At 42.1% G+C, this 22260-nt stretch overlaps 2 protein-coding genes and 1 long non-coding RNA gene across 3 annotated transcripts in view; 2 read left to right on the forward strand and 1 right to left on the reverse strand.

The window, feature by feature from the left end:
• LOC135255353 (protogenin A-like) overlaps positions 1–11375 on the forward strand; it is a 47722-nt gene extending 36347 nt beyond the window's left edge. The window contains exons 11-19 of the mRNA XM_064336427.1: positions 1821–1916; positions 2109–2295; positions 2469–2596; positions 3542–3712; positions 4812–4994; positions 5509–5632; positions 5928–6066; positions 6491–6604; positions 6933–11375. Of these exons, the coding sequence (XP_064192497.1) occupies positions 1821–1916; positions 2109–2295; positions 2469–2596; positions 3542–3712; positions 4812–4994; positions 5509–5632; positions 5928–6066; positions 6491–6604; positions 6933–7319 (1529 nt within the window). The 3' untranslated portion in view covers positions 7320–11375. The remainder of the gene's footprint in view (positions 1–1820; positions 1917–2108; positions 2296–2468; positions 2597–3541; positions 3713–4811; positions 4995–5508; positions 5633–5927; positions 6067–6490; positions 6605–6932) is intronic.
• An 868-nt stretch (positions 11376–12243) lies between these two features.
• Positions 12244–14016, reverse strand: LOC135255355 (uncharacterized). Its single transcript, XR_010330156.1, has 2 exons — positions 13879–14016; positions 12244–12838 (listed from the first exon to the last, which is right to left on the reverse strand). It is a non-coding gene; the product is annotated as an uncharacterized LOC135255355 (long non-coding RNA).
• On the forward strand, positions 13993–20503 carry pygo1 (pygopus family PHD finger 1). The gene is made up of 4 exons (XM_064336428.1): positions 13993–14182; positions 15122–15207; positions 15530–16702; positions 18910–20503. Exons 1-4 carry the CDS (start codon positions 14134–14136, stop codon positions 18940–18942), a joined length of 1341 nt encoding a protein of 446 aa, XP_064192498.1. The 5' UTR covers positions 13993–14133; the 3' UTR covers positions 18943–20503.
• Positions 20504–22260: the final 1757 nt, after the last annotated feature.

The raw sequence follows: 22260 nt of genomic DNA on the forward strand, positions 1-22260 counted from the left end.
TCTAAAAAATGTGAAAATGGCAGTGTTTGTTTCCTGGTCCTGTAATTTTGGGCCCTGGTTGACCCAGCCAAGTGCTGCATCCATCTTATTTGTAATGTAGTGCTCTAGAGGCCTCGGATATCTTTTGGGTAATGTGTGTAGACTGGCCCTGGGAGGGACTGACCTCTCAGCAGGGCTTTTACTGCTCATATTAGCCACTCTCTGTTGTATCATTTATGTCCTGGAGCACAACCTAGTGGCCATGTGAAGTACTGAATGGTAATTCCACTAGCAGTTTGCCTGCTCACACTGCCACAACAACATAAGTGCTCTTAATGTTTTGCATAGAACAGGCATTTGATAAAGTTCACAGTCACTAGAGTCTAAAATTAGTCCATTTGTAAACACTAATACTAAAGATTAATAAGAGATAATATATTATTAATTGTCTTATTTTTAGGCAGTTAATGCTGCCACTATGAGAGACCCTTTGTGATCCACAGACCCACTATGAGATCCACACTTTGAGGATAGCCTTTATTAAATACATTTATGTCATGTGGTTGCTGTACTTACCTCTGTGGTCCAATGGTCATTAAATTTATGTACTGAAATCTTTTACAAGCAAATTACGTGAGGTCCCTCACATCGATATTTGTAGTTTAAAATGACCTCTGGTAATTAAGCGTTCAGCATGGGATCAATTTCATCTTGTGTTGGGTTCAAAGCAAGTATTTCAATGAGTGTTAAGTATTTTCCGACTTCAGTCTCTCAGTAATTGCTCGTAAGTTATTTAGATTGTGTTGCGGATTGTGCGTAATGAAGTGTGACATAGTTTAAAATATTAAAGAGCCCTGGAATTCCTGGGCGGCAGTATCTCATTAGTCTGATAGATCCTGCACTATTCTGGGAATGTCTCGAAGGAAGCAGAAAGAGCTTCTTCTCATTTCTATTCTAATTGTGTTAAAACACACGCTGTCACATCATTGGATCATTTACTTTTTTCCAAGACTGATGCATTCTGTAGGTCTTTGTTTTCTTGCTCGCTCCATCAACTGTTCTGCCCGGTATCAAATTGAACTGTTTGCTGCAAATTACTTCAGAAGCCACCAGTAACAGTGTATTGGACATTAGGAACACAAAAATAAGTGATTGTACCCTGTAGCAGTCTTGTTTCCTACCTGAAAACACATAGTTCTGTGTGAGGAGCACACATGATTAGTGCTCTCTTAGGGCTCTGACTGCCGAAGCAGTGTTGCAGGATTGTCCAGCAGTCGGTCAGATTTGAGGTTTTTGCTGTGTAAGTGGAGAAAATGGCCTTCGTTACGCATACGCCCTATTGTTCTGCTGGAGTCTCTCAGGCCAGTGACTTTGGCCATGCACTAGACTGCCTTTTTTTTTCTCAGGAGGCTTTTGTCCTCTGCGTTTGCCCCTTGACCTGACCCCCAAAGAGGGGTGTCCAGTAGCCAGCAGCCAGCGGCCTGGCAGGGGGACAGGCTAAGGGTCACGCTGAAAGGCAGTTTGACAGTGTGATGGATAGGGAGCTCCTCACTCGTGTGGACCCTTGGCGAGGTCGGCATTGACCAGTGAACCGGGGCCCGGCACTCAACATCTGTCGTTGCTCTCTGTCAGACCCCTCCCCCTTCCTTACCGGATATCAAAGCCATCTGACTGCACCTTTATCAATCTGACAATAGGGAGCACTGACTGCTTTCTGTAATTATATAATTAAACTATTTCTTAATTGTAAGCCTTCTTCAAGGCTGACTTGAAATATGTCTGATGTCGATGATGTTCTGAAATTGACCAAAGGTAAATGTTTCTTTCTTTTTTGTTTGTAGACCCAAGAAAGAAGTATCATGTGAAGCTATTAGCATTCAGTTTCATGGGAGAAGGCTACCAGGCAGACCAGACTGTCAGTACACCAGGATGTGTCTGTAAGTGTGCTTTACAATAATATGATACAAATACTGTGCATTCATTACGTGTAATATCTTGGAATACTTCATTTTAAAGTACTTGACTGAAGTACTTCACAGTAGAAAGTATGATTCAGGATTTGAATGTATCCAGCGTCTCACAGGTACTCTTTGTGTGGAGAACTAACAACTCTTCTCTCTGTGTCTTAGCGGTCCGTGATCGGATGGTGCCCCCTCCTCCACCCCCCCACCACCTGTACGCCAAATCCAACAGCTCATCTGCGGTGCACCTCCACTGGGGCCGCCCCGCCTTCACTTCGGGCCAGACCGTCAACTACACCATCCGCTGCAACCCCGTGGGCCTGCAGAACGCCTCCCTGGTGCTCTACCTGCAAACGTGAGTGAGCAGCCTGGGTGGATTTAAACTCACTCCATCAGCCTCGGCTATCTGTGGGGCTGCACTGTGGAAGAGCCCAGCAGTATCTGAAGCCATATTGTATGAGTTCAGCTGCAGCACTGTCACACGCCTGATCACACCCATCTGCCTCCCCCTCCCCCTGCCCCCCGCAGTGCCGAGCAGGACTTTCTAGTCCAGGACCTGGAGCCCAACACCAGGTACGAGTTTGCGGTGCGTCTCCATGTCGACCAGCTGTCCAGCCCGTGGAGTCCCGTGGTTTACCAGAGCACTCTTCCTGAGGGTAAGAACCAGCGACGCTGAGCCCTGAGCGCTTTAATTTGATACCTTACGCATGGTGCTTAAGAGTAGCTGCGATTTAGACAGCTTTAAAACAACGCTTAATACAGAATGCAGTTCAGCCATTTTATTTTCCGGATTTCTCTGCCGTTTCTGAAAGTGGCCTGAATGATGTGATCGGTGCACGGATCGATGGCGCGGGGGTTTGGACGGGGTGTTTGGGAAAGAGGCTCTGTGCATCAGCAGCGCCTGGCTGCGGGTGCAGATGGCATTTAGCTAAACGGCTGAGCCCTGCTGTCTGATGGCGGGTAATCTCGCTCGTACGCTCTCGGTCACACACCCACGGGGTACAGCAGATGAATGGCACTTCAAGTCGAGCCTCTTGACAGTAACATGACAAAGAGCTCCACTTCGCCACTGAAATGGGGCTCTGCTCCTGCATAGATTAAAGGGGAAAAAAACAGCCACAAAGTCGCTCAGCTGCCTGGTAAACTGTGCCTTTGATCCCTATTTTATGTCCTAAAGATAGCTAGGGCGAGCCACAGACTGTCAAGTACCTTTAATGCCATCCTGCCTCATTTTCATCAAATTTCACATTTCGTAGTTGAAAGAATATCCTTGGGTGAGACAGGCCTTTGTCTTTGATAATCATATTCAGGAACTGATATCTGAGGTTTTGAGATCTAAGGGTTTTGCCTTAGGTTGATTGTCCAGCCAAGATTGCTTCGTGTGTGCGATTTATTGGAATGGAGTAGATGTGGCATGTCTTTCAGTGACAAGATTTTGCTCGCAGGAAATAGCCACCATTCCTTCCGCAGCTCAGTTTTGAGATTGGATGACAGTATGGCTGCTCCTGCCTGGAATAGTTCATATCTATATTATATAACGGCGCTCCTCTTGGAGCTGGCCCACTGTCCTTTCGATTGTGACCCTCGTCCGTCTGTTCCAGCGCCCACCCGGCCGCCGTCGGGGGTGAAGGTGACCATGATCGAGGACGACACGGCGCTGGTGTCCTGGAAGCAGCCGGAGGAGCCCAACGTGGCGGTAACACGCTACACCGTCCTGTACGCCTCGCGCAAGGCCTGGATCGCTGGGGAGTGGCAGGTGCTGCAGAGGGAAGGTGAGACGCTATCCCAGCACCAGGCCACGCCCCCTCCTGCCCCGGCACCCCCCCTCCACTCACCCATGCCCTGCCCTAGACGCAATACCAAAAAACCTATTGGAAATCAATACCTCGTTTCTCACTATGAGGGAGACGGATCCTATAATCTTTTTCTTTATTTATTCTCATCTGCTCTGATTCCTGTTTGGCAGCGGATAAGTGCCTCCAGTTGTCTTTTCAATTAAAAAATGTATCTTATTTTCTGGATCTTTCACACAGCATGTTACTATAAAAACTGCCAAACTCCCTCACTGGCTTTGGTTAAATAGATACTTAATCTTTCAAAGGGACTTGTATGTTGTGCTCTTGCCAGTATTCCCCTAGAGAAGTAAACTTGGCCGACATAAATTGTCACAGTCATGGGCGGCAAAATCCATGGAGCCAGAGACATGGGCTGTACCCACACTGAGCCTATAGGTTGGAGCCCCGCCCATCTCCAGCTGCCGGAACTGGGAAGAGGTGGAACGCTTTAGGTGTAATTGATTACAGATGAGTTCTGGAAATGCCAAGCATTTACTGTTGACTGAGAGCCACCAACGAGGAGGTCAAAAGTGAGGACGTTCACAAGCGACCCCCTTTCCCCTCCCTCGCTCTCCCCTGTCCACTGTAAATCAGGACGGCCGCTCTGACAGTTACTGCTGGGGCTGTGTGGCACTGACTGGGTGGGGGGGAAAGGCTGCTGCCCCTGACCCCTGACTCCCTTGCGTTTCCCTGGTCGTGCTGGTAACAAGCAGGCCTCTCAGGCTCAGGGCCTTTCTTTTCCCAGAGCGTCATAAACCCCCGATCTTCATGGGTCAGTAGAATCCAGGCAGAGGAGAACATAAAGATTAAGAAGAAAAATGTGAGTGACTTCACAGTAACAAGGCTAATGAGATTCCCAGCAGCTGGGGACCAGAATTTGTGCGTCTGAACGGCGAATGGGACGAAGCGCTAATGTAGAATAACAGCAGGGCTGGCAACAGAATCAGACAGCTGCACCTGAGCATTTTGGGCTCAGTTCGGTGCTGGTGTATGGGGCTTAGATTGCTGACATCCCCCCCTCTGCTCTTGTCCTCAGGGAGCATCACCATGGCCCTTCTGGAGAACTTGCAGCCTGGCAGCATCTACCTGGTGAAGATCTCGGCATCCAACGAGGCCGGGGACGGGCCCTTCTCCAACGCCGTGGAGCTGGCGGTGCTGCCGGACGGCTCCGCGGCAGGGCAGAACCCGCGCCGATCCAGGGGCTCCACAGAAGCCAAAGGTGAGCGATGGATATCAGGGTTGTAATCAGAAGGGCAGAGCTTTGTTTGACGAGAGAGCATGCTGGGAGGCGATGTCCAGAGCTGGAGGTTTTCAAACGTGCTTAGCTCAGCAGTGCCTTGCCAATTGAATGTGTGTGGAGCAGCTATGACCACCTCAGGGGTCTCCTCTTTAGGGTTTTTACAGAAATACTATGTCTTCACAGAGAAAGGCAGAGCATTGCTTTTGTGAATAATGGCCACGCTTTTACCTCTCCTTCCACGTTATCTTAATCTGCCTTTTCTAAATGCGGACGCCTAGATAGGATACCATCTCTACTCGCTTGAAATTTAAATAGCTGAGCCTGTGGCCCTGGTCTCCCTCTAAATAATTTACGTGGTGGCAGGATGCTGCGATTTTCAAAGGCGGCTGTTTTTAGTAGCCGCAGCTTGCAGAGCCGAACAGGAAGTGCCCCGCGGAGCGCAGCGAGTGACGGCAGGCGATTTGTCTCTGAACATCTGCCGCTTGTCTCACAGCATTTTCTGATGCCTTCTACCACCTGGACGAGACGTCGATGACGGGCATCATTGTGGGAGTGAGCATCGCTTTGGCCTGCATCGTCATCTGCGTCCTGATCCTCGTTTACAGAGGCAAAGCCAGGTAACCTTGTCCCTGCTGGCGCATTAACACAGTATGCTTCATCCTGAACTGAATCATTTGTGGGGTCCTTGTGGAGAAAACTGCATGGGTCTCCCAAGGGCATGACTGGAAAACAAGGGAATTGAATATACTGCATGCTATCTACTTTCACAAACAATAGCCAACTAAAGATAGGACTGACCCTGAGGATCAAGGGCCCAGCTATTATTTGTGGAGTGCTTTTTACCAACTGAGCAACTTGAGCCCCTGGTGTTGTGTTATTGATTGGTTTTTGTGCCCTCTTGCCCTTTAACAGGAAATCCTCAGCCACTAAGATGAGAGAAGACAGTGGGGATGCGCCCCATGCTGCTGCACCTCAAGCCAATGGGAACCAGGCAGAGAATGTGGAGGCTGCGATGCCAATGATGACAGAATGCCATTTTGTCGATACGAAGGTAAGCGGCTCCACAGGACCCCTTTGGGTTGTTGGGGCTGAATAAAGCCCACCTGTAGCAACTGGGTATGCAAAGTGATTTTAGGGTGCAGGGCACTAATTCAGAATTATTCGAGATAGTGTGTCAGTCATGGATGGGTAACTCTGATCTGCAAGGTCTGATAGGAGCTGTTGCACTGCAGCAGCGGCTTCATATTTTGCTTGTTTAATCGAATTAATTATTTTTATCATTGTTAATCAAGGTATAAATCAGTTAGCAAATCAGTGTGTAGCTCCACTGAACTGTGCCTTTCCCCAACTTAATTTGCCCATGCCGTGATTGAAATTATGGGGATCAGTAAGCAACAAGATTTGTTTCAAGAGTTTTCCGATGTTTATGTGGGAATAATGTGCTCAGGGTCACAGCACGACATGTTCTCTTTCAGGGTGGAACAGACTTGATAATAAATAGCTTGGGCCCAGTCAGCTCCACCAGCCAGAGGAAGAAGAAATGGCTGTTCTTCAGTAAGAAAGAGACGCTGAACCTTGGGAAAGGCCAGGTGAGGAAGAGGCGGAACAGTGTTCTGTATGAGCACCTGTGCTTTTTTGTATGAAACATAAGCAACTCCCACGCACAGTTGATCCCCATTATCCTTTCATGAGTAATTTGAATGAGACCCAGCCTGAGAAAATAGCTTTCATTTTATCCCAGTGTGTCAGCCATACATGTACTCCACAGGAGCGCAAATGGTTTTTCTTTTTAATGCACTGCACACATTGGGAAATCGCCTTGAGGAAAAGTGTTGTTGAAGTAGAACCTTTGCTCCCGTTTTTAATCTCTCTCTCTCTTTTCCCCTTCCGTTTTTGTCTGTCGTTCCCCGGGCTCAGAGGAGGGGTCCCGGTGCCTGCCCCTATGAGCCGGGGAGGACGGTGCTGCGGTACGAGGAGGACTCCCCGTCGTCTCCAGGCCAGCCGGCCTCCCTGCAGGTGCTCTTTGGCAGCACCGGCGACGGCGAGGGCTCCAGCGAGGGCAGCCACGAGACGGGCGACTCCGGCCGCTACTCGCACGACGAGACCGAGATGACGAACCTGTCCTCTGGCCGAAACACGCGGCCCCCCTCCCTCCGGGCGGAGGACAGCGGGGGCTCGGAAGAGTGGCCCGCCCGTGGCGGTGACGAGCCGCACCTGGCCGTGGAGATCGGAGACGTCGCGGAGACGCTCTGCTGTCACCGGCAACCGGCCTCAGACCCTTCTCAGGCAGAGCTTCCCCTCTAACAGTGTGAGTGCCCAGGTACTCCCCTTCCCCAGTCCCCTACTTGACCTGTTCCAATGGACAATGAACGGGAAGCCAAAAAAGGGTTTCTGGAAGAACGGGGCTCTGCCTTTGGGATCTCTTCTCATTGTGAATGTGTTCTATTTTCTTTCTTTCGTTCTTTCTTTCTTTGCATTTGTCTGTCTCTTTGGAAGAAAAAAAATCTCACCCACCATGAATGTTTCAAAAAGATTGTCAAAAATGTGAACTTGGATGTTTCCATTTCTGACATTATTTAAGAGAGTATATCACTGGAGCAAGGGGGGTACTCCTCTTTGCTGATTATCTACCTCGGTTTACCTCATAGGAAACTCCAGCTATATATTTAATAACCTGAGGGATGTGATGGGACTCTTCAATTGATATAACAGTTGATACTTCCTGATAGCAATAACTTGTGTTTGCTAAATAAGATTTGTGTTGTGTCTGTCTTTGTCTTTTGTTTTGAAGAAAGTGATTGTAAGGGCACTGCACTACTTTTTTATTTAATTTTCAGTGGGTCATTTTTCTTGATGTTCTTTAGGTTGGTTCAAGGACATTAAGGTGATGGTGTTTTGGTTGAGACCCATGAAGGGGTTCATTTTCACGCAGACTATTTGAGAGCAGGTTTGCCATTTTTTAATACTGTTACTTGGGAATGGGACCAGAGTCAGTGACAAAATGTGAATTTTTGGAACTACCTCAAAAAAATGGTTACAGATACAGGCACACACATTTCATTATGTAGGTAAGGTCATTCCATCCACTTGTGAGCTCAGACATATACAAAGATGTTAGATGTGGTGATAGGTGCAGATGTTGGTGCTCTCCACCAATAACCTCCATGTCATCATGACAAAAAGACCATTTGTATCTTGGAAGTCTTTGGTGAACTCATATGATGTTCACCCCATGCACACCACGATAGTTGAGGGAAAATGAATATCAGAAAATCTGTTTTATGACCAACTGGAACAATCCAGATGTAGAACAGTATGCGGTAATTATTGTTCCTCAACAGTGAGTGATCTTTCCTAGTACAGCTCCACAAAATGCACTGACTAACTGACTGCTTGTTTATCCCACAGAAAGGGTAATACATACCACATACTTTTTAAGGGGAGAGTAACTAATTTTTTTCATAATATGAATGTTACATGCTCAGTGCTCTGTTGTCTGTTTCCATTGAGATATTAAATTCGTGAATTCCTTAAGTTAAAGGGTAAAATAATGAAATGCCCATGCAAGGATTTTTTTCAGTCATCAGAATATTTATTTATGTGTCATTGCCCTTACAGTCTCTGTTTTATACTACCTCCTCTTAATTTGTCATTATGTAGTGTTATTATTTTCCTAAACTCAGGGAGCAAGGTTTAGTACATTTTAAAAGCCATGTATTTTGTATTGTTACATGGTCAACTGACAGGGTATCCTCTTAGAGCAGAACTGTTTATTTTAGGAGGTAGTTGTAGATCTTTATGAATGTTTTTTTCTATAATTTCTTGCCAGTAAAGGCAAGACAGTCCCGTGTTGCCAATGTGACTTGAATTAAGAGAGTTCAAGCCCTTCTCACATGTAGAAATTCTTCTTCAGTTGTAAATTGTTGTTCAGTTGTGTCCGTTTAATAGCAGGTTTTCATTTGTGTGTTATTTTACTTCCATTTTTGTTTGATACAGTGAGAACTAACCAAAAATGTTTGTACTGACATGTTCTGTACAGCAAACCTTAAAAGCTTTAAAAATTGGCCTTAATGTGTAGGCGGTCCCTCAGATATCATGGGATAGAATGTAAATGTCCCATACCAAAGTGTAATTGTTCTGAGTCGGACCCTTAACACATGGGGATGCGAGAAGAGTGTAGAATGACTGTCGAAAACCAAAAAATAGTGCAACCAATGAAATGGAAGTGGAGAATGGAATATACACCAAAAAAACCTTTTACCTCCAAAGATATATATTTTTGTCAGCTGACATGTACTTATGCTGCTGAGTACACATGCTTGTCATATTTGTTTCTCAGAATAGTTGATGCTTTTATTCTAGAGTATAAAAATTTTAGCACTTGTCCTGCAGATTAGTGTCACCTCTTGGTTTATGGATCCCAGCTAACATGCGACGGTGACCGATGCTACTATCCAAAGAATTGTTTGCTTCCTCATTTGGTTTTGGTATTATATTTTGGGCGGTCCTGGGAATAATATGATGAGGGTGTTCCTCATGCCAGACCAAAGATCAAATGCAGGTTCCTGTGGATCAGCAAAGATGTTGCTTTTATAAGAGATGCCTTACACATGTGTGCCCCTGTCGTGACCAAATGAGTCAAAATGTGCATGATATCTCAGAAAGTGCTGCTTGCATATTTGAGTGATTAATAACTGACATGAATAGAGAAATAATAAGGTTCATGCTCATTAACCAAATAGTCCAGCAATTAGTTTCCTTTAAAGAACCATTGTGCGACCAGATGAGTTTACAATTGTAGGAAAAAATTATATGCAGATTTATATATATTTATATTATCTCTCATCCTGTGTTTTAACACTGTCTTCAAAGGATTCTAATTGCCAAATTGATAACCCAGAAGAGCGACACAATCACTTTTACTTTCTTTTGAAAAGCAAACAATGTAAACCAAAGATTTTTTACCTCACCGTTGCATATTAGCTGGAGATCAAAGTAGTTCCACATCTTTGTGTGATGTCTTCTCATTTTTACAATGTTTGAATACATTTTCCCCATTTGTATAAATTCTTACTAAAATATGGTTGTCTCTGAGGACCACAAACCACGATGAATGTGGTACATGGTTAGTGCTTTAAAATGTTTTTCAAAAATGTTCAAGCAAAAAAATACTACTTTTCTCACTGGTGGAGAAATACATTTTGCATTTTTATTCATTTCAAGGGGTAAAATATACAACCCAAGTGTTGAAAAAAAGTACTGACTGAATTTTGGTTTTTCATAGAGATGCCTAAATTGTGTTAATGTTTCATACAAATGTAAATATATCCTTTAAGGTGTTGTAGATGAGCAATCTGGAAAGCTGTATTAAAATGTCCAGTTCATATTGTACATGATTTTTTTATTTTATTTTTTGCTTTTAATGTGCAGGAGTAATGCTTTGAATGACTAGTACCACTTATTGAACTTCCACTCTATGGCAACTGTATTGGGTTTAACGAACATCTTCATTCAATTACTATGTTCTAAATAGCATACTGGCTTACATTTATTACTGCGAAGAAAGTTCATCTCCATTAAAATGCAGTTTCCCTTATATGAACTTTCCAAAGTTATGAAATATAATTGGCTATCTCTTCAAAGGATGGAACATATGGTGTATGATGTTCAAAACAAACATACGGTGGCTTATTTCTACATGCAGATATAATATGTGTTGAAATAAGCAACACATAGCAACACTCACGTCTTCATGACATAATTTAACATCCTTATTCTGTCCTTTCATAGAGAAATGTTCGACCCAGACTTTTGGAATACTGACGCCAGGTGTCCAGTGTTACATAGGAGTGTTATGAATAGAGTGATGCAACTCTTGCAGTGTTTCTGAATCTGTTTCTTTTTTGTAAGATTTTAATTTTGTTCTTTTATGAACGTGTGATGAAACAAAAGGGAATGTTGAGGGCTCCTTGTTTAAAGTGATACTCAGGTGCTCTGAATCCCATAGCCACACTTTCTTTAAAGGGTGTGCTGGTTCTTACAGCAGTAGTGGGGGCTGTGGATTTATACAAAATGTTACTCAGGGGGATCCACTTCTCCTCATCTGTTATTGGTGTCAAGGCCAGTACCAGCTTTGAAAGTTGAATGTACTTCCTTTGTAATTATTATTTTGCTTGTCAATGTTTTGTTATCTATTTTTTCTGCTGGTTGTTTTTCTTTTTTGTAAGAAAACTCATGTACCTTCAGCTTTTTTTCTGCCAGGTGTGCTCAGACAAGTTCTTGTCTTTGCTACAACAATGTTCATGCCAAAAATGATATGCTAGTCTAATTAAAACCAAAAATTATTTTAAACTCGAAAAATGTGTCTCAATATTTGATGTCCCAGTAACCAAAAAATAGCAAATTACTTTGAAAGGTACTTATGTGTCATTTCAGTTTATCTTTAGTCTTGCACATGTATAAAAGCAGAATGTTATCACCAAGTATGACAAATATGTATGTAGCTTTACTGCAAGTAAACCAGTTGGTACAAATGTATTGATGTTTAGCGTAAGGAACACAGTAAATATTCACCTTGGCTGCTACTGGCTGATATCTTAACTCTGGCCTTCAGTTCTGAATAATGACACTCCCATACGTGCTTGGCCATTGTGCCATAGGATATTTACTTTTTGTGTTTAACATAAATGCAATTTGTTTCAAAGTTCATTGAGTATACAATAAAATAATACAAAATAAAAAGCTATTTGATCACAGCTTGGATCATAACTAAAATGTTCTTATGCAGTGTTGCTTTTTACAAAAGCCAGTTTAAACTCATTATTTTATTTTTTTATTGCTATTTTTCTTCAAGATTGCTTCATCTTACTTGCTTCACTGTAGAACTGATCTAGTTCCAGGAAGTGACAATGGCCATTAAATAGATACATATGTAACATATACGTTATTGTGCATGGTCATGTAAAGGAAGTCCTCAGAGAACACCCACTCAAACATTTAAGGGGACTGAACAGGTAAGATCTCAATATGTATTGACAAGCATTCCTAACGTATTGAGACACTAACATACATTAATAGTTATTCACTTTCTCAGTCCTAAGTTAAGCAGCCACAATTATCAACACCATTTTGGTTTTGGTAGTTTGGGATGCAAGTCTCCAATCTACTACCTGCATGATTTAACAAGTTGCTAGTGATTAGTGGGTATTCTCAGTAGCAACAGCAGCTGTTTTTTTTTTATTTAAAATTTTTATTTTTTTTTAACCATAATGATATGGACTATCAATTACCATTCTCACTTAACTCTAAAAATACTAAAAACAATTAATGATGGAATCTCAAACCGTTTTCCCCCATCCTCTCCTTTGCAGATACAGTTTCTAACCAGGGCATTAATTGCCATGGAGATGTGTGGAGTGTAACTAAATCCACTCAAAATGATATGTTTTTTTCTCTATCTGTGGCACACACCACAACTGATTGAAAAATCTATACCAAAACCCGGGACTGCCCAGAGCTGCTTTCAGTTTCAGTGTGCTGAAGCTCCCATCAGAGGTCTTCTGAGAATTTGCCTGAAAGGAACTTGTCATATTGTTAAATTTGCTCAGTTCCACTTTTTGACATTTAGAGCCTGATAACTTCCAAGGCAGATATTCCTCACTTTTCCTTTCTGTTCACCCATTCATTTTTTCATGCTGCTTCACCGCGTAATGAAGTTCCTCTGTCGATTCATCTTAATCAATATGGCCCTTGTTCCTCTCCCTTCAATATTCCACACAGGGTCTCCTCCTGAGGCACGAGGGCTCGACTTCAGCATATGTAGCCTATAATTCAAAAACGGCTGCAATAACAAACCTATATTCAGAGTGCATGAAGTAATTCTTTGCGACTAATCAAAGGACTAATTAGTTTATTTCTCACAAATAGGTTAAAATGCTAGTCAAAAGAATACCAATTTCTCGTTAAAAAAACAGCCTTCAGTATGTTGTAGTATTCAGGTGTAAGCGATTCACATTATATTGTTCACATGAAAAAAAGGCAATCGTTTCATTAAAAAAATCCTGCTGTTAATAGAATCATAGATGTTACCGGAGGACCCATACAAAATTATGAAGATCTTCCATTAGCTACAGAATGTTCAGATATTAGCTTACAGTATGTTTGCTCATTAAGCACGCACTTTATGACGGCAATACTGAGGGGAAATCGCAGTGCACTAAATTCGCGTAAAGTTGTAAATGATCCATCATAATTCATTCTTCAACAGCGGTCATTTTTACAATAGCCTGTCACAAAATAAACAGCACCCACTATTTCGATTAGCCTAAATGGCACATGCTTCAAATATGAATGTTTTAGAATAAGCCTGGCTAACTGGTTCGTAAATATATCAACGACTTATGCCCGTTTAAAAAGTAACCTACTTACGTTACAGTCAATTTATACGTTTGATGTACGTATTTTAATTACAGCAGCCAATCATTCACAGCAAAACATGCCTTTAATTTTAAGATGACCAATTCTACGCGATCTTTTGGGTCACCGCGTGGTAGCCTACTATTCTACACAAACACTGTAAACCAGCACTGTAATAGGCTACTCTGTACATAATGGAAACAATATTATTATCGTATTGTTACCAATGTTCAGAAAATCAATATCCTGAGGACACCGCGATAATTAAAGGTCTCCTGGTCACAATGTTGCATCAACGGTTTATCGCCGTCTAACAGCGGCACCACATCAAACGGAACAGTGCAGACACACTCACATGCTAATACGGAGGGGTTTCTGTGTTGTGACATTTACATTCTGTTTTGCGAAACGGAAAAATACGCACTATTTCAATATATGTATCACATACCAGATATGCCAATAATTAATAATCATTCCGGATTTTCTTCAATTTTCGATGTGTTTGACAACGTATAACTAAGTTGATTCCGTCCGCTCCTCCCAAACTTTGCAAACCCTTGCAGCTTTCCTGCACACACACAGAGATAGCTCTGATTGCTGCGAAGGGAGAAGACGAGTGCGGTCACCTTTAGCTAGCATTTAGAATAGGCTAATAATAACCCTGTTCCTTTTTTATCGTTTTAGTCATGTAAGGGACTTTGTAATGTCAGCAGAACAGGAGAAAGACACCCTCTCTCTTAAAAGGAACAGAGGTAATCGGTGTTTTTGTTATATTTGGTCGCTTGTACGTTGTATGTTAGCTAGCTAGTGTCTGTGGGGGCATGATACGTTGCACACAAGTCTCAACCATAATTACGACTGTGAAGGAGCTTGTCGGCCTACCTCAAGGCCTTTGAAGAATTTATTGAAACTCTCAACAGACAACGCTGTGTGGAAGCATACTTTTGAAAAATAAGGAAGACGAGCGTATTTAGCTACATTAAAAACATACACAACTCTGTTGGTTTATATATCGGAATGTTTGCGCGTACAACGAAGCTACGGTGAACTTTTAAAGCCGGCCGACGTTTTTTTGTTGAAAGCGTTTTTCCAGAAAGTGCATTTGAGGTTGGTAAACCACAAGTTGCGCTTTTATATGTAGTCTATTGCCAGTGCAGTGAAACTAACCGTTTGTGTTCGAGTAGTAGCAGTTTTTTAAACGCAGGCGAAACTTGTACGAGCATTATTTTGAAAGTAGGCTACAACTTTTAATATTTCTCACGACAAATCTAAACCCAAATTAGCATTGGTTAGAAACCGAATAGAGAAATGTCTGGCTCTTACTTGAAATCATTCAAAAGTATAAAGGTGGAAATCTTTGGCAAAGTTACTAACAGTTAGCCTTCATTTGAAGTGTGCTGTCAAAAGTAGGCGTAGCATGCTACATACCTGAATGATAGTTTTCTGACTGGACATAGGCTAGATGTAGGCTATGTGTAGCCTATTAATGTGACTGGACTGAAACATATATATGTATTAATGAAATTGAATGAGTAAGCCAACCTTTTAAGTATCGTTGTTGCCGAAGTTAGCCAATATTGTGTGTGTGACCCAGTTGATAACGCACCTTTTATAATACAAGTGGACAATGCAGTTTTTTTTAAAGTACTAAGAAGTGGATTTCTAACATGAGTTGGGATGTGATTTTGCAGGTGGAGACGGGGGGCTTGATGGGTTAGGAGGGCCGGGTGTGCTACTGGCAAGCCCCGATAAGAAAAAGCGCAAGTCAAACACTCAGGTAGCTTCATGAGTTCACCCTGATGTGACGCTTTTTGAATTGTGACTCTGGTATAATATTAAAGCAAAGGGGAAGCTCTTACCTTTAATTCCTATACTATATTTCCCATATTAAATATTCATTGAATATATTTGATGTCTTGAATAACCTGAAGAACTGGTAATCTGCTTTCATCATTTTACTTTTATGGCAATTTCTTAATTGGCAGTTGACTCTTTTATTAGTTTTAGGAGGGATACAGCCATCTGGCTGTCGTCATGATCCAAATTTTGATCTGTGTGGTATTTTAAAGGGATTGGACCTGTGCTTTCTTCTTTCGCAGCCGACTCCATTTGCTCCTCTCTCGGAGTACGCTCCGCCGCCAAATCCAAGTGGGGACCACCTGGTGGCGGCCAATCCCTTTGATGACAGCTACAATGTCCCGTCGTTCAAGCCTGTGCCCTCTGGGAACCCGTACTACGGGCACTCGCACTACCCTGGTTTCAGCGGCTATGGCCCTCAGAGGATGTCTCCGCACGGGCCTGCCAGGATGCCCTCTCCATACGGGGGGCCTTATCAGACGCGAAACCAGCTCCATCCTTTTCCCCAGAACCAAATGGGCATGGGGTTCAGCCGGCCCCCTGGTTTCAACTACGGTCACCCTGAAAATCCTGCCTACGGGAATCAGCCGGTGTTCAACAACAGCAGCATGCCTTTCTCACCCAATCAGCCTTTTAGACCCGGGCCGGGAGATGGCTTCAATCAGATGCCGCCGCACGGCATGAGCCAAAGCACAAACCCCGACCTGGGCTCGGGTTTTGGACCGGAGGGCAATGCCGCTGCCAATGCGCCACCGCGGCCCTGTGTGGACGCTGCTCCTGGGTTCATGCAGCAACAGAACAACCTCAGCCAGCCCAGTGCCACCGCGTCCAAGCAGAGCGTAAATGAAGCTTCAAGTAAAAGCACACCCCTGAGTGCGTCCCCCCAGAAACAAAGCCAGGGGACGGAGGAGACCGCGTGTCAGGACGGGGCCTTGGACCCAAAGCTAAAGAGCAGAAGCACCCCTATCAGTCAAGAAGGCAGTCAGTCTAACGCTCTGGATAAGCTCAATGGCATTATTCACGCTGGCGAGGACTCCTTAAAGAACTCTCCACAGCCCTGCATCTCCATGGAGCTGCCTTCCCTCGAGGCCAGGAGGAGGCGCCGGAGGAGTAGCAGCAGCGGAGGAGGTGCTGGCAGCAATAAGGGCGCGGCGCACCCAAACCGGCCAAGCCACTCCTCCACAGAGCCCGTGTACCCGTGTGGGATATGTCTGAATGAAGTGAATGATGACCAGGAGGCCATCTTGTGCGAGGCCTCTTGCCAGAAATGGTTCCACCGAATTTGCACCGGAATGACAGAGACGGCCTACAACCTCTTGACGGCGGAGGCGTCGGCAGTGTGGGGCTGCGACACCTGCATGGAGGAGAAAGGTGCTCAGCTCACCAGAACCAGGGAACTGGCGGTACAGCCTGCGGTAAACAGCGAGGGATAGGCGCAGTCCTTCACAAGAATATTTTGTGATTTTGTTTGTTTTAGATTCCCTCCTCGTTTTTGCCTGTTGCATAACATCTTCATTATTTTGGTTACTGCTGATGTTTGGGAAGTGCGCAGTTGTCCCTTTGCAGTAGAGTGTGGATGTCCTCTGTCCATTCTCTCATTAGTGGCTCTGGAGTGAGTGGTAGCTTCTCTTTTTGCGACAGCAGTCCTGGCAGCGTAATGATTGTCCCAACTACTGATGTGCTCAAAACATCTGAGTTGTCCAGTTCCGTTACAGTTTGAATTAGAATTTTTAAGCTGCTTTGTTTTCTGTTCTATACGATCCTTTCTGGTCTTCCCAACTGCCTCTCTCAGGCACCTTTAGATATGTAATGACAATAACTAAAATATTGAAGATTTCTGAAGATTGTTTTGATGTTAAAGTACCTTTAAATACAATTTTACGTTTTAATTTCCGATAAAAATGAGCAATACTGTCGAGGCCTCTCCATATCAGTATATTGTCAAGTCAGTCTTATGTACCAAACAGTACTGAATATGGCCTCATATGAAATGAGGAAAACGTTCAAGTTAAGACATTTGGCAGAGACTTCAGTCAGATCTCTGAGTATAGATACATTATATATTGTAGTGTTTTTCAAGTACTGTATTCCTGGCTGTAACATGCATGCACTTCTTAATTTGTCGTAGTTGCCCTCTCAATGCTTTGTTGTAACTTGGCTCATGTGCACGCTTTTTAATGCATTCTATTAGTGATTTACCTGTACAGGAAATTATGATTTTTCCATTGCTGCAGGTTGAAGGTACAAGCACAAGGCTCAGTTTTTGCCTTAAAAAGGATGTGCAGATTTAGAACGTCTTCTGATCATTTTGAGAAACGTCTCACATCTTCAGAATCTTGTAATACCTGTGAAGACCTGTTTACTGGAACATTATTGAAGGAAATAGAAATACTTCAGTTGCTCCTCGCCTGGAAGGCTGTTTATTTGTAGTTTGTATCTTGCCATTTGTTATCTTGTTGTTTAAGGTTTTTTGAATGCCAAGTTTTCATAAACTTCAATCTCACTGACAGTTCCAGTATATTTACTATTGTACTGCGTTATTTGCATATAGTCGTGTAGGCTAATTTGTCCGACATATGGAACTTATCTGGTGGTACAGATACATGCATTTCTTAATGATGGCATCCCAGTTAGGGGCTACATTTTAACTGAACATTGACCTATTCGCTAATTACAGACGTTTATTACTGCCGTTATTAAATGAGCATTGTAAAGCACAAATACTTGGCGTGTGCTCGGTACGTCCAACCAGACACCTTTCCTGGGTTTCATTCCCAAAGGCAGGAGACCCTCCACATCCTTGGGGATATGTTATAGATACCCCTGTGAACGAGGTCCGCGATGCAAAAACAACTATACTTTCAGTATGATAAACAGTGTAATAATGCAATAAACATGTGCTTAGTATCTTTATGCAGTTATGCAATAAAACAAGTTTTATGCATAAAATACATGTGAGATCATGAGTTACAGTGGACTGTTGCCCAGTGAAAGGGGAACTGTGCCTCTGTATATTCTGTGAATGGAGGGGGGTTATTAAATAATTACTTATTAAATAATTCCACTTACTAGAATATTTTTAAGAATATCAAAAGTGTTCTGCACCGGGGTATCTCTACAAGAGGCTCATCGTGTATTTATCAGTATAAGATCGACCGCATGCAACTGCACTTGTCAGAAAAGGCTGTCCAGCCCATTCAGAATCAGCGAATGAAGTGGTGGGGACCTTCATACAAGGTTGAAAAGCTCGGTGTCTGGGAGGTTTCATAATTCAAGTTCACTTGTCAAAAATGTAATATGGGGGAAAAGGTGCCTACATGATGAAATTAAATATGAAGTCAGTTCCCCATGGAGTGTACCGCAGTAGCTACAGCAGCTTTCTAGCTATTGATATCTGGCAGTTTCCATCTTTCCATTTGGTAGTCAACTGAAAGGTACATTCATGATTTTGTAACATGAAATATACAGTATATATAAAATAAATACCTTGAAATATACAACAGGTTAGTGGTTGACTTGTGGGACTGAGACCATATGTCACAGTAAAATCCTATTTGAATCATTCTGACTGGTAAGATGTTGATGTATGAAGATCTCTGACAATTCTCTCTTTATATTTAAGCTTGTGATAGGGTCCGGTCTCCTGGGATGGTGATGAAGCAAGAGTGCATCACAAGGTAGCATTAAAAAAATTTTTTTGACTTTACTTCCTGTGAAATATATGCACTACTAAAGGAAAGCTTAGCACTTATAGTTGACATTTAAAATGGTTTGACATGGGGAAATTATGTTCAGGCTGTTTGTAAAAGTTGCAAACAATGTCAAAGGGTGAATGTAGATGGTAAATCTGCTTAAATATAAATTGCAATCATATACCCCTCTACTATTTGCCCCAACAAAATGAATTAAAATTTAATTACAGTTTAATTCAAACTTATTGCAAACCTTATTAAGATGAATTGATAATCAATTATGTTTTAGCTTATTGAATTGACAAGTTCTCTGTTAGGATCTGGCTGAACTGGCTGTGTAATCTGACAAGATCGTGTTGACTTTAGAGATTTGCTTCCGTTTTAGACTATAAAAACAATTCAGAAATAAGACCATCTTTTTACAACACTGCCATATTTATAGTCAATGGAGGGGAGAAACTGGCCTTTGTGTATTTATATAAGTGTTTAAATATGATAATTACTGTTAATTTATTAGATTCCATTTGTTGTGTAGCTATCTGCTGTGTTGAGAATGATCCTTGATTTAATATATTCCCCATATTTCCTGTAATTTTTTTATTATTATTGAAACTGTTTTAATTGTGCTTGACAAAAAGCAATACACAAGTGGTGACTATCCTGTTAGATATGTATTGTTGAAATGAACATTGCCAATAAGTGTGGTTAAAGTATGGACCTGCTTTTCCATGTTATTTCTCCAAAATCTTGTGTTTATTTTTGCTACTTTTATGTACATTTTTACACTCTAGATGACTGTTGACACCAGATGCCTTAATTGTGCTTGATAGTTCTGTATAACTGTAACATGTAGCTCTTTAAGTATAAGGTATGAAGAGGCCAAATACTCATTCTACACTACATAAATTAATTTGTGCTGCCCGCTGCAATGCTGTGGAACGACTGGTACAATGTGTTGCTTAAATGTTTCAAGTGAAATATTTACTGTGATGTGAAAATAATTTCATTACAGATATTGAATGTACCTTTCATATTTACAGGAATTTAAAAGTTAATTTTTTCCGTTCTACACAAAGTGATGCAATTTCGAATTTAGCTTACAGACTTTGTTTTCTTACTGACCACAAAGGTACAGACAATACTTAATTTGTAACAAAGGAGGCCTGGGTTCTGAGATTTTGTGTAAATATTGCCAATTGATCATGGTTGTGAAGACCAAGGTTAATACTTCTGCTCATATATTCTTGCCACTAGCATTGTTAAAGAGTAGGCCTCTACGTTATATTATGGCATCAAATTATGTGTTTACGCGCAAACACACACACACCCAGAATGCGACATAGATTTGTGGCTCTGATTGCCATGTCTCTAGTTGCTTGATCCTGCCAAGACCTGTTACAAATTAAGTAGTGCAGAAACGCATCAAGACTGTTTCGATTAAATGTGTACTTCAAGCGTAAAGTTGTGAAAACTTTGCTCTATACTGAATAAAGTATTGTGTTAAATAAAAACTTTAAATATTTAGCTTTTTGTCTTCATTGGAATATCTAATTATTTATACAAAATGGTTATTAAAAATATTTGTGTGAATATCAGTCAACAATTACCCCATGGAGACTCAGTGGGCTCTTAATGGTATTGTCCTTGGTATTGCAGTGGTATGCCTCTGTAAACACAAAAGCAAGAAGAAGAATCTAATTTAGTCCTTAGAAGCTGCTAAGGCTGTGTGGTGACCAGTTTGCAAATGCTTTTTACAACATTAGTTTTTTCACTCTGGGAACTAGCTTTTAAAATGGAAGATTTTGATGATATACCCAAAGGTAACAGTTGAACCCATGTTTCCAGATTCCTTGATTTTCACATTTGTAAAATTCCTGTTGTAAATTTGATTAATTTAGTACAATATAGCAAGCTTATAGCTGCTATACCAACAAATATTTCTGTACTCAGTAACACATTGCCCCAAACCAAGAATCGTACAACAAAAGTCAGTTATCTTAGTACTTTATCTAATGTTTAACACAGTTCAGTAACATTTATTTTGCTTTGAGTTTAGCTCAGACACCTAGTCTTATGTAAGTGGATGCATTTTTTTATATTTAGTGTACTGCAATAGCTATACACAGTAGGAATACTGCAATTAAAAAGGTCAATAAGCATTATAGATAGCCCACACATGCTATGCTTATACAAGGAATTAATGACTCATATGTTTTATATTGTTTTAGTACAATAATTACTCTTCACAAAAAATGTTTAAAACTGTTACCAAGCTTGAAATAATGTTTGAGTCAGGCACAGATGTAGGGAATAGGGGGGACGGGGGGGGGGACATTCCACCCCCTGCTGACTTTGGGAAAACTAGAAATGGTCCCCCCAATATTATACTGTTGTATTGTGTGGTACTGTTAACCCCCAGCCCCCCCCCACCCCACACCAACAAAAAAAATAATACTAGAGAAAATGTCCTGTTTCCTTTCCCCAAAGTTTAAATAAGATCTACGTCATTGGGGCCAGGGTTATGACATTACTGAAGCAATGGGCTAGTTCTCATCAGTGAGACATATGCCAGGCGATGCTTACTTAGCTGCAGTACTGTATAGCTTTGTGGTATAGAAAATGATCACTGCTCACAGTTGAGCATCAGAGGAGAGAACGCTCTTCACCCAGTGTGCTTTTTGCTCAAGAGGAACAACTGCTGATTCCAAATCATGAAGAAAATAGGCTGAAGAAATCAGTTAACTTCTGAAAGATATTCCCTTCTGTCTGGAGTTGATTTGCTCACACCAACATTTGCTGATAATGCAAATACCAGACTATAAGCCCACAGAAGATGAGGCATTGCCTTCTGTAAACTGGAATTATATGGTGTTTGTATCTCAACCTAAATTATACGTGGCTCCATTGGCCAGCTTTTATTTCCATTCAAGCACTTCTCTACATGAGGGCAAATGAAACTCAGAGAATCTGGGACATTGTGCAAGCTGCATTGTGAGTGCTGAAATGAGTTGTGAGTGCACTTGCCTTTTTAATCCCAAAATGTTACCAGGCTCAGTCATTATAGCTGACTGAACGACTTCCAAGTGGCCAATGAAATTACAAGCTTCATTTAACCAGCTTCCAGTTAAAGATGCTCTTGGCCAATACCTTCTATGCTGGAAACCAGGTTTGTAGTTATCTAGCTACTTAATCTGCTGTAATAATAATGGGAAGCTTGGCTTCTATGGTGGTGAGCCCAACTTATGCACTATTCCTTGGTGTAGTGATGCACACCACAGTCT

The sequence above is a fragment of the Anguilla rostrata genome, chromosome 5 (genome assembly GCF_018555375.3).
Source record: "Anguilla rostrata isolate EN2019 chromosome 5, ASM1855537v3, whole genome shotgun sequence".
Classification (NCBI taxonomy): Eukaryota; Metazoa; Chordata; class Actinopteri; order Anguilliformes; family Anguillidae; genus Anguilla; species Anguilla rostrata.

Coding starts and splice junctions, on each gene's coding strand:
- pygo1 (XM_064336428.1), top strand. CDS start 14,134: ATGTCAGCAGAACAGGAGAAAGACACCCTCTCTCTTAAAAGGAACAGA. Junction 14,183..15,121: donor CTCTCTTAAAAGGAACAGAG/GTAATCGGTGTT, acceptor GTGATTTTGCAG/GTGGAGACGGGGGGCTTGAT. Junction 15,208..15,529: donor AGCGCAAGTCAAACACTCAG/GTAGCTTCATGA, acceptor CTTCTTTCGCAG/CCGACTCCATTTGCTCCTCT.